This window comes from Anolis carolinensis, chromosome 2 (genome assembly GCF_035594765.1).
Source record: "Anolis carolinensis isolate JA03-04 chromosome 2, rAnoCar3.1.pri, whole genome shotgun sequence".
Taxonomy (NCBI): Eukaryota; Metazoa; Chordata; class Lepidosauria; order Squamata; family Dactyloidae; genus Anolis; species Anolis carolinensis.
Genome location: NC_085842.1, coordinates 291630893 through 291643555, shown reverse-complemented (window position 1 = coordinate 291643555; position 12663 = coordinate 291630893). Strand labels below are relative to the sequence as shown.

The following is a 12663-nucleotide window of genomic DNA, read 5'->3' as shown; positions in this document are numbered from 1 at the left end:
GTGTATATATATATAGTCCCTGCATATGTGTGTGTGTGTGTGTATGTATAGGTAAAGGTAAAGGTATCCCTTGACGTTAAGTTCAGTCATGTCTGACTCTGGGGGTTGGTGCTCATCTCCATTTCTAAGCCCAAGAGCCAGTGTTGTCCATAGACACCTCCAAGGTCATGTGGCCGGCATGACTACATGGAGTGCCATTACCTTCCCGCCAGAGGAAGGTAACTCACATTGCCACATACACTCACATTGGCATGTTTTCAAGCTGCTAGGTTGGCAGAAGCTGGAGCTAACAGCGGGCACTCACTCTGCTCCCGGGATTTGAACCTGGGACCTTTCGGTCTGCAAGTTCAGCAGCTCAGTGCTTTAACACACTTCGCCATCGGGGCTCATGTATATAATATACATACACATACACACAATGTGGAGAATATGTGGAAAGGTAGATAGATAGATAAGTTGGGAGCCACAGCGAAGGCACCTTCCTGGGAGCAAGGTCTAATAATAACAACAACAACAACAACAATAATAATAATAAAAAATCCCTTACAATATCCAAGATGGCTCACTGCTACAGAATCTTGGGAGGTTTAGTTTGGTATGGTACCATTATTGGCAGAGAAAGCCAAGCTGTAGGAGTTGAAATCCAATCATTTATCCTCCCTATAGAATCAATTTTATATGCATTTTTAGCTACAGAAAAGCTAAAATCAGGACAGTAAAAGAACAACACCCAGAAAATGGGAATTCCAGTTAGGAAACAATCAGGGCCAGCTAATACCTCCCAACAAAGGATTCCCCCAGGTAGGAAGCAGCCAGGCTTTGAAGCTGCAAGGCTATTCAATGCTAATCAAGGTGACCAATTGCAACATTCACACTTGCCTCCCACAGACAAGAGTTCTTTCTCCCACCCTGGACCTTCCACAGATATATAAACCCCACTTGCCTAGCTTCGCACAGACGTCAAAACCTCTGAGTATGTCTGCCACAGATGTGGGTGAAACGTCAGGAGAGAATGCTTCTGGCACATCCCGGCCATGAAAGCTTTCGACAACACAACCACAGTATCCATTCAAGTTCATGTAGCGTGGTATGGAGACCTGTATTGGGGGGAGGGAGGGTGCGAATCTGGGCCCCTGGGAGTCGTAGTCCTCCCTCCCTCCCTGGGAGCAGCCGAGGACGGGCCTGGCCCACACCCCCTCGCATCCCGGGCCTCTTCCTCCTCACCGCCGGGCCCCGCGCCAGCCTCCATCTCTGCGTGTCTCTGTCTCTCTCGGTCTCTCCATTCCTGGCTCCATCCGCCGCCTTCCCGCCTCACAGAGAGACACCAGGCCTGAGCTGAGGCGAGGCGGCGGCGGCGGCCATTTCCCCCCTCCGTCTTCCTCCTCCTCCTCGGCCTCCTTCCCCCTCGCCCCCTCCCATTGGCTGAGCCCGTGACGCCCCTTTTGCTGAGGGGCAAAAGGAAAGGGCCTGAATGGTGGGAGTTTGGGTGATTTGCAAAAGCTTTTTTTTCCTAACGAAAAAAACGACGAAATAAGAAAAAACGGCCTCTCGCGATTCGAAACCACGATATCCAGACGTGTGGACAATCAAGGCCGTATATTGCTTCAAAAGAAACGAAAATAACGAATTAATAACGGGTAACGGGGAAATCGAATTATTTGAGCAAGCCTAGTAACCATATAGAAAATATTTTGACTGCATGCAAGGGAATGTAGGAGAGAGGAGAAAAGGGGTGCCTTATTGGATTTGACTCTGTACTTCATCCTATACCTGATAAAGGCTCATGGTTTCCCCACCCCTGGGAACTTTGCCCACCCATGAGCATGCCAAAATGCAACACCATTTGAACTCTGCGAGTGCAACATTTTTTCAAACAATCCATGAAGTGTTCAAGGAGTGGGATATTCATAGGATATCAAAATGTTTGTTTATAAAGCTATTGTCTTTCCAACTCAGTTGTACGCTGGTGAAACATGGATCATCTACAAACGTCACTCTCAATTTCTGGAATGATTCCATCAGTGTTGCCCTTGAAAAATTTTGCAAATCTCTTGGGAAGATGGGACAGGGAGACAAATGTCAGTGTTCTGGAAGAAGCAAAGACCACCAGCATTAAAGCGACAATCCTTTGCTATCAACTTCACTGGACTGGCCACTTTGTCCAAATGCCTGATAACCATCTCTCAAAGCAGTTATTTCACTCTCAAGAACAGAAAACGGAATGTCAGAGGACAGCAAAAGAGATTTAAAGATGGGCTTAAACCTAACCTTAAAAAATGTGGACTGAACGTTGAGAACTGGGAAACTACCTTCAAATGTTCTAACTGGAGGTCAGCTGTTACCAACAGTGTTACGGATTTTGAAGAGGCATGGATAAAGGGCGAAAGGGAGAAGCATGCCAAGAGGAAGACACATCAAGCAAACCCTTGCTGTGACCACATTCCACCTGGAAATCTATGTCCTTATTGTGAAAGACCATGCAGATCCAGAATAGATCTCTACAGTCACTTATTAGCCCTAATGCCAAGACTCAACCCTTGGAAGACAATCATACTCTGCCACGAGTGATCGCCTATAGATTCTGACCACGTGCAAGGAAATGTAGAAGAGAGGAGAAAGGGGGATGCCTTATTGGATAATGCTTTGTGTTTCACCCTATGTCTGATAAAGGCTCATGGTCCCTCACCCCTGAGGACTTTAGTACTTGTATAAGAAAAGTAGTATGTGAAGTGATTCTTGAAATCATAACTGTGATTTATGACACCTTGTTAGTATATTTTAAGGGATTTTCTCTTAGTGGCGATTTAAATTTCTGTGCACTAGAATTTGTTCTGTAATTCTTGGAGGGAGAGGCAGAGCCCATTTCTGAAGCATAAAATGCAATTGATTTACTTGGTGGATAGATTCTTAAATCCCTAAGCAATTTTAATGACACAGTGTAATCAATTGATATCAAGCCTAATAGCCTGATGACAGCTTCAAAAAAATCAATAATTGGGTTAACCTCAGCTGTACTGATAAGGCAAATCAAATAGACTTCCCTTTCCTTTTTGAAATTCATTTGTATAGAAATCATGAACTCAAAACGATGTGGTTGTGATTAGGGGGCAAGTTGGTTTCCATTTCTCTTCTTTGACATTTAGTCCCTGTTGTGTTGTCTATTGAAATACAGACATTTGGATGCATAAAAAATTCTTATCAGATGTTGCTATGTCACACTCTTGCTGTGGCAATCGGCAGGCAATAAAAATATTCATCTCTTTGCTACCTTGAACTGGAGACAAATGAAAATGATGAGAGTAAACAAGTGGAAATAGAGTGTGAAATTATGCATGATGAGGGAAATACTTTTTCTGTCTGGTAGTTCATCTCCCAAGCATAGGTTAACTGTATAACTAATAACTGAATTTTATAAAATATTACTATAATATTTTGAATGTTAACATTTTAAATACTTCAGTATTTATAGGGAATAAATACTTAAGAAGGTAAGAAATCATTAAGATTCTTAGAATAGGTGCCAGTGGTGGCTAGAAGTCTGTCTGTGCAGCTCTCGTGTTCTGTATTTTCTTTTCTTTGATGTCATCGAAACGATGAGAACCAGACCTTGTTGTGTTGCTTCAGTGACCAGCTATGCTTCAGTTTTTCACAATTACTCTCGGCTTTTGCCTTCACTTTAGGTGTCACTGCTGATTAATTCAGACACTTTGACCTTACAGCTTCCTCTCAAAGGCTTGACCTGATGTCCGTGCTTAGAGCTGTTTGCTGTTAGCACAGGATGCTGGGGTTATTGTTTCTGAGCATTAGAGTGCTCTCGCAGGATTTCCTCCCTGAAATATCAACTCCAGCCTAGAAAAATGTGCTAGGTGACTGGAGCCACTTGCTGCTTTGTAACAGAGTACGGCAGGCATGCATGATCTCAGAAGTTGCTGAGTGAATAACTGACTAAAGTCAGCTGACTCTTTCACTCCAATCAGATAAACCGTGATGTAAGTGTTCAGCAGCTGCTAGGATCTGAATAAGTGTGCTGAAGTCTGAGGTTGTACGGCATGGTTATATTGTTATCAGAGGAATGAGGGAAGCAATGGATGAGTCCAGCATTCTGAGGAGGCGAGGGCTTCAGGTAAGATACACAGTTCATGAGTTGTGTTCTTTTCAAATGAAGGATTATTGTTGTAAAAGTTTAGCTTGCATTCATGTACTGTGCAAAAATGTAGGGACAATTTTAGAGGGTGGATTGTTTTCTCTGAAGTATATCATGATAAATGGCTCAGCAGAGGATTCCCTGTCAGAGAAATAAGAATCTCTTAAGAAAACAAAAATAGGCTGACACTAGGCATCTTGAAGTGCAATATTTAGCCAAGTATACTAGTAATACATTGATTGATTTCATAAAATCATTTTCAAAAAGAATTTCAGGATATGCTGACAATGGTGGTTCTCAGTATTAAATGAAAACTTAAGTCCCTGCAGTTTTTTCCTGGCAAGTTTATGAAGTTTGCAGTAATATTTATTTTAAGAATAAAGTACTTGGTAAAGTGTGATTCATTTTATATATTAGGTGTCCAATGTTTTCTGTTAAAATGTGAACAAGTTAGTCTAGAGTGGGATCCAATTTCCTGAGATTGCTAGCAAAACTATGGGAGTATTTAAATGTATTTTTGAAGAAATAACTTAGGAAAAATTGCAACAAGCATTCTATTTTAAGGTACATGTTCAGGCATGTTGTGCCTTTTGTTGTATGGACTTGTGAATATCACCAAGATTTTTCTTTTTAAATTAGTAGTTCTGCTAAGTTAGTGAACTGAATACCCAACTCTGTATTTATATAAACCATTCTGATGTAAACAATAGTTTTTACAACTGAAGGTGAATATAGTACTACATTCAACTTTAGTTTCTGAAAAATATTGTATTCCTTAGGTAATTTTCGCCATAGTCTTCCTTGCTAGTGTTTCCTTTAAACCCATATTGTTTCATTGTAAGACAAAGAGGTTTCATATTATACTGTATCCTCTTTCCATTTATAGTCTGCCTGAAGTTTTTTAAACTTTGCAACTTACAGATGCAAGTTCTTACTGAAGTATGCTTGCATGGTATGAAGTATAGCAAATATGGTATGAAGTATGGCAATTTTCAGATGCAAAATCATCTAAAAAAATTTTAAGCCATCTGAGGCATTTGATACATTGGCCTTTTGGAGTGTGGAGACCTTTAAAAAACAATATGTTTTCCTTTGTTTTCATTCGAGCTATTGGTCACAAGAGTAGCTCATGGTCTGACTTTGAATTCATGTGTGCTAAGTGGGTTTATTTTAATCCTACTGTTTTGGAAGTAGTAATAGATTTCTTGAAAACATGATTTGAAAAGAAGTAGACTGTTTTTATTTTTATTCGTAAAATATACTTCACTGTTACAGTATACGCCAACACATTCTAGTTATTTTCTATGTACTTCAGGAAAGGAAGGGAATACTATCCCAATAGGTCTGAAATAGATTAGTATTGTTTTCTTGTTGCATTATATTGTCAGCAAATATTTTTTATATCTGCTAAATTAGGTTTTTCAGGCCTTCCTCTTACTATGCAAGGGGACAGGAATTGAGGCTGTCCCACGATATGGACTAATTCAGAGATCCTTCTTGTTTGAATAGATGTTCATTTACAGAAGAGTTTTTTAAAAAGTAGTGCTGAAGCATATGGCTCATTTGTGGACAACCCCCAACCAGCTGTCTTGATGCTATATTTCCCTCAATGTTCTGTTTTTCCCCAGACAACTTTATAATTTTTTTCTGCCTACAGTACTGCATATTGGTGTTTGTTCCAGTGCAATATTATTACTCTCAGTAATGTGAGTGGCTTGAAATCTATAAAACAGGGCTGGGTATATTCAGGAGCTAGAATGCCACATCATTCATTTTTCAGCTACTTTGGAGCTCTGTAGGGTTGTGGCTGCCATACAGTACTTGCAACCACAGTGATGTCATGTTGCTTTGGTTTCCTTTTAGCCTTGGTTTGCAGATGAAAAACCTTTCAGTTTTGGCTTGTCTCCTAAAAGAGCACATTTAATATTTTTAATGTTAATTAAATAAAACAAAAATATGTTTACACAAGAGTAATATAATATACAAATAAGCTTTAAAATTGGGTTGCTGTGAGTTTTCTGGGCTGTATGGTCATGTTCCAGAAGCATTCTCTCCTGACGTTTTGCCTATATCTATGGCAGGCATCCTCAGAGGTTGTGAGGTCTGGAAATTCACCTGGAAAATTCACAGCAACCCAGTGATTCCAGCCATGAAAGCCTTCAACAAGCTTTAAAATTATTTTTGAAAACTACATGTCTACATTTAGTCTAGTACAACCAGCACTAGAATTAAGTACTCACTAAAAAAATAGAATGTAAACACAAAATTAAAACACACATTCACAAAACAAAACTAACAGACAAAAACCTAATCTATGAACCTCTTACTCCTTAACTATGGTTAGAGTTTTTATTAGCCTATTCCCTTTAAAGCAGTATACTGTTGTTTGTGAAATGGGCTAGCAATGTAAAAATAAGTCAAAGTACATGTGGTCTTCTAAACCCCTTCCACTTTCCCCCAAAATACAATATTATGAATCTGGATGTGGCTTATGATTATTGCTTTGTATTTATTAACAGTTCCTTCTTTGTATTTTAATGACTTAGTAGTTGCATGTGAAACAGTCCAGATACAGCTATGCCTTGGAACTGTAAGAGTCATCTTTGTAGACTCTGCCACACAAGTGTTCTGAATCTGCTCACCAGAAGGGCAGGTGAACACAGGCTGTTGTGTTGAAGCACACATGTTATAAGAGCTATAGCTTTGTTGACTGCAAAGAAAAATCATTTTCCTGGTGCATAGTTCAGAGAAACTGTCCCATGTGATTAATGGTTCTGAGGTCTATAACTTGAGTCTGATCATCAAATCTAATGCGCACCTCAGTTTTCAAAACCCTGAAAAAGTATTTGCTGCTGAATGTAATGCGCAGTGGCAAAAAGTGTGCTCTTTGTAATTTGGTCAAAAATATGCTCATTAGAGTTGCTGTCTACTTAGAATTTCTTTGTTATAAACAATTGTGTTAGAACACGAAACCTTCCAGTGATGGAAAAGAAAACCTTGGGTGCATGTTTTCTGTATAATTAATTCACTTTAATTGCCTTGGTTATATGCTATGGAATCATGAAGGCTGTAATTTTACAAGGTCTTGAGCCTTTTCTGCCAAAGAATACTGATGCTTCACAAGACTACAGATCTCAGGATCCCATAGCATTGAGCCATGGCTATTAAATAAGAAATAATGTTCCTCAAAGAGGAGCTCCTTAAGTAGCTTTCCTTTTTGCTTTAGCTCAGCACTAAGATTACTGTATGACACAAATCTAATGCACACCCCAATTTTAGCAAGGTCATTTAGCCCCAAAAGGTGGGCATTCAATTCAAGTAAATATGGTAGATCCATAATTGCTTAGGACAAACAGTTCTATTGAAACCTAAAGTTGTATGGTTTCTGCTTAAACTATTCTGTTAGTTTCTAATTTGTGATAATCAGATAAAAAAGTACTTTTACATAGAATTCTGAAATATGTACTTACGGCATATGTAAGTATTGTTGAATTCCAATTTCTGTGTGGGTTATTTTATTTTGGAATGTGATACTGAGATTCCATTTTGTGGTTTCTGTAAGTTAATTAAGCTGTGTTTAGTGAGAAAACTTTACACAGCTGATCCGTTTTTGTATTTCAGTAGTTTCAGATATATCTATAGTAGCTGCCATCATAACTAGATACAAACCCGAGAGTTTATACAACTACAGATCTCTGTTTTCTCTCTTCATTCTCACTGTGTCTTGTCTATTTGTTTTTCTTGACAAGGCTGTTGTATAAAATTGTATAAAAATTCTTCTAGAGAGAACTCTTCTTGGAAAAAAATACTGTCTGGTGAGGAGTTCAAACACTTCAAATGATCTGGCTATTGCCATTTGTGTATATATGTCTTATAATCTAACAGTTATAATATGTTCCTATTAAGGTTGTCCAGAAGGTTTGAAATAGAATAAAATGTGGTAGAAATTGTGAAGGCTCAATATAATTTGCTGATTTTAAAGCAGAATTGCCATTTTAACCTGCTGTTCAGATTCAGAAACCCCTAAATCATTGAGGACCTAGAAAGAAGGAACCTGCCAGTTCAGGGACAACGTGAACTGATAACCTAACCTAACACATCAGCATGCCTTATGAATGCAAATAAAAACAACATTTTCAAATACAATGTCTATACAGAAACTTGTTCCATATCTTGTTGCCTTCTGAAGTAACTCTGGCTAGATGTGAGACAGGGCCATTTAGATTGAGTTCTGGCATATGAGGAAGAACTTCCTCACTGTGAGAGCTGTTAGACAGTGGAACTCTCTCCCCCGGGCCGTGGTGGAGGCTCCTTCTTTGGAGGCTTTTAAGCAGAGGCTGGATGGCCATCTGTCGGGGGTGCTTTGAATGCGATTTCCTGCTTCTTAGCAGGGGGTTGGACTGGATGTCCCATGAGGTCTCTTCCAACTCTACTATTCTATGATTCTATGATTCTATGATATATCTTTCTTAGATCTGTTTTGCTCCCTCCATATTTTGAATTTTGAAAATGTGTTTATTTAACCAGGTTTTCATTTCAATGAAAATTATTTTACCCTTCTGTTATACTTTATTTGCTGCTTTTTGTGTTATTACATGTTATTATATTTATTTGTATATCTTATAAATGATCTTATAGCTTGCACATACGTTTTTCCTACAATGTTTAAAAAAATAATGAGGAAGTTTTTTGAAGTGTTCCAGTTCTATAGGTTCCATAGAGTCCCCTTTTATAGCAGAAAAAAGAGTGAATTTCTCTTCCTAGAAGCCTCCAGGCCCAGCAGTATCACATTGAAATGGGCTCCAGTGTTGCTTCTTTAATACATTTTAAAAACTTCTAGAAGTGAACTTCTGGATACTTCTTTTTTTTAGTTTGTGTGTGTGTGTGTCTTTTTTTTTTTTTTTGCATTTGTTGACTCTCTGCGCTGTCCTTGGAAGATCCCGTGCACAGAAAAATCATTACAACACAGGAAGGGAAGAGTCAGAATGAGTGCTTGTATAATCCACATCTTCTTCTCTTCCTACCCTTTTTATCATTTCCTAGCAGGCTAATAGAGGAAAGAGGCACCTTGATAAAAGGAGGTTCTCCAGAGCCCTCTCTGGTCAGGGTGAAGAAGGGAACAGGCTTTGAGAGTGAACAAGACTAGTTTTCCCTTTTAGGGATCAGAGTTTGAGGGAAAAACCAGTATCTATTCCTTGGAATAGGCTTTCTGTGGGCAAACTAAATTGCTCATCCCCGTTAAAGAGTGCTTAGATATAGATCTGCTATAGCATACACACAACACCCTGCAGTCTTAATACAGATAGGCTTGAATAGTTAATGAAGTAGTCCTTAGTTTATTCATACATTTCTCTGTATGTGCCTTCCTTTCTTCTAAGTGAAAGGGAATATGCTGATTACACCCAGCCCTAGTTCTTCTTCTGATTTAGGTAAGCCTATGAAGGTGTATAATGATATATGAAGTCAGTAATACATGCAAACAAATTGAAGTTCAGTGAAAGTGTACTACAGTGGGTGATTGTTTGATTTGGAAAGAAATGCACAGCCTTTTCTGAATGATATTGTACTCCTTAGAGCAGTGGTTTACAACCTTACTAATGTCGCAACCCCTTAATACAGTTCCTCATGTTGTGGTAACCCCAACCATAAAATTATTTTCGTTGCTACTACATAACTGTAATTTTGCTACTGTTAGGAATCATAATGTAAATATCTGATATGCAGGATGTGTTTTCATTCACTGGATGAAATTTGGCGCAAATACCCGATACGCCCAAATCTGAATACTGGTGGGGTTGGGAGGAGGGGGGGGGGAGAATTGATTTTGTCTTTGGGAGTTGTAGTTAATCTACAATCAAAGAGCATTCTGAACTCTACCAATGATAGCATTGAACCAAATTTGGCACACAGAACTCCCATGACCAGCACAAAATACTGGAAGGGTTTGGTGGGCATTGACCTTGAGTTTTTGAGTTTTAGTTCGCCTACATCCAGAGAGCACTGTGGACTCAATGATGAATCTGGACCAAACTTGGCACAATACTCAATATGCCCAAATGTGAACACTGGTGGAGTTTGGGGAAAATAGATCTTGACATTTGGGAGTTGTAATTGCTGGGATTTATGATTCACCTACAATTTGCTGTCTGTTTCCAAAAGGGAAGAGAAAAATAGGCAAAGATATTCAGCCTTCTCTGCCAAAGGGGTTCCTAAGACCATTAGAAATATGTGTTTTCGAATGGTCTTTGGCGACCCCTTTGACACCCCCTTGTGACCCCACCAGGAGTCCCAACAGGTTGAGAAACTCTGCCTTAGAGGGTCTGATTCATAGCTTGGGGGTATTTTCAGATCTAGTTTTATTCAGACGCTAAGGTAATTTCCATGGAACACGGGACCACCCGCTGAGGCTGGTATATTAGCTATGATCCTACCTAGAAAGAAGGAATCTAATAACTTATCAACTGTTTTGTTAAACCTGAGATTGTGAGCTATATTGGAGGCTGTCTGAGAAATCTTCTTCATCATTGTTTATGACTTGTGATAACCCTCAGGTGCATCAATCACAGGATATTATTGGCAAGTTTTGTTCAGAAGGACTTTGCCTTTCTCAGAGTTGTGGAGAGTGTTCACTGTGAAATGAGCAAATTTGTCACACTGTACAGGAATGGAAGTTGAAATGCTCTAACTGTTTTCCATGATGATGGGAATTATGGCTTTCATCAGCTGAAACATAAACATCATTGTTTGATTATTTGATTAATTTTTCTTACTGGTGACAGAAGAGTATATTTTAGTGCATTTGTATTTGAAAGGTACACATTGGTGAATTTTGGTTACACCAGTCATCTTCATCCTAGTGCATTCAGTATACATTGACCTATAATGCCTATGACAGTTGTTGAAGGTCTCACACTAGTCCCATTTTTATCACTTTAAGATACAATTTTTAAGATACCATTTTGAAACTTTTAGCAACCAAACAGGAAAGCAATAAAAGTATTTCCTGTGGCAGGAATTTTAAATCTATTGTCAGTTTTAAGAAAGTTTGTGATGCAGTGCTGGTTTTATTATTTTCCTAGACTTTGGGAACAGAAAGATATCACACAGAGGACATTCGTGACCCAGGTATGATCTCTGTTGTCATTATCTGTGCATTAGCACACTTTGTAGCTCCCTACAAACAAGCTAAATTGAGTGCTTGTAAACTAAAATATACAATTATTATGAGTCACTGTGTATGTTTTGAAATTCTGTTTGAAATACACACTGTTTGAAGCCTTCATAGCTATAAATGATCGTAATTTACTAAATGGTGTTGTTTGTATGGTTTTATGAGAAAATACACAATGTCCTATCTTAGCTTTGCTACTTTACTAATACCAGGGTATAGGTCTTGGAAAGGTTAGCGGTTTGAATTGCATCTCCAAGAATCCTAAGCCAGCTGGAATGTGAGATATTCTTCTAAAGAAGTGGTTCCCAACCTTTGGACCTCTAGGTGTTTTGGACTTCAACTCCCAGAAATCCCAGCCAGCTTACCAGCTGTTAGGGAGTGTGGGAGCTGAAGTCCAAAACACCTGGAGGCCCAAATTTTGGAAATCACTGTTCTAAAGAGAAACCTGCCAGAGCTTTCCCAAGGTTTGGAGAATAGGGATAATGAATTGTCTGATTTTGAATTTCAGAGTTCTTGTTTGGGCAACACAATAGTAGATAAATCAGAAATATGTAAATTGGGAGAAAATTATCAGGTTCCTTAACAACTAGTCAAATTGAGTGGCTAGAACATCTGTTTAATTTTTTTCTGTAACTTTTTATCAGTGGTACAGTAGAGTCTCGCTTATCCAAGCTCTGCTTATCCAAGGTTCTGTATTATCCAACACAGTTTGCCTTAGTAGTCAATGTTTTTGTAGTCAATTTTTCAATAAATTGCAAAATTTTGGTGCTAAATGCATAAATACAGTAATTATTGCATAACATTATCGTGTCCCTAACTGCTTTTTCTATCCATTTGTTGAAAAGCTTGATGTTTTGATGCTTAATTTATAAAATCATAACATAATTTGATGTTTAATAGGCTTTTCCTTAATCCCTCCTTATTATCCAACATTTTTGCTTATCCAATGTTCTGCCGGCCTGTTTATGCTGGATAAGTGAGACTCTACTGTAGTTTTACATGATTTCATTTCAACATTCTAACATACACCTGTTTCCCTGTGTTGAGTTAGATCTCTCATTTCCAAGGTGAGGATGATGTTATTTCTAGGGTGGTCAAAAGTTTCTAAAATTTCTAAAGTCAGATTAAAATAATTAATGCCTCTTTGGGGCAGGGCAAATTTCCATCCAGCCTAAAACAAGCCGTGGTAAGGCCTATTTTGAAGAAGGCCTCATTAGATCCGACCAATCCTTGTAACTACAGGCCAATCTCTAACCTACCATTCTTGGGCAAGGTCTTGGAGCGGGTGGTTGCCTCTCAGCTCCAGGGATTCTTGGAAGATACGGATTTTCTGGACCAATCACAGTCT

The 12663-nt window shown here is 38.8% G+C and overlaps 1 protein-coding gene across 10 annotated transcripts in view; it reads left to right on the top strand.

The window, feature by feature from the left end:
• The window catches only part of mast4 (microtubule associated serine/threonine kinase family member 4), a 275054-nt gene that overhangs the window by 57598 nt on the left and 204793 nt on the right, over positions 1–12663 (top strand). For 4 of the 10 annotated variants that reach the window (XM_062972366.1, XM_062972368.1, XM_062972371.1 and 1 more), the window contains exon 1: positions 3784–4123. The exons of 4 other annotated variants lie outside the window; for them this stretch is intronic. Coding sequence is in view for 2 of the 6 variants with exons in the window: in XM_062972368.1 (XP_062828438.1) it covers positions 4073–4123 (51 nt within the window). In the remaining 4 variants the exon portion in view is untranslated. Of the gene's footprint in view, positions 1–3783; positions 4124–12663 lie in introns of those variants that run through there. 2 more of the 10 variants (XM_062972370.1, XM_062972372.1) reach the window with 2 other exon arrangements.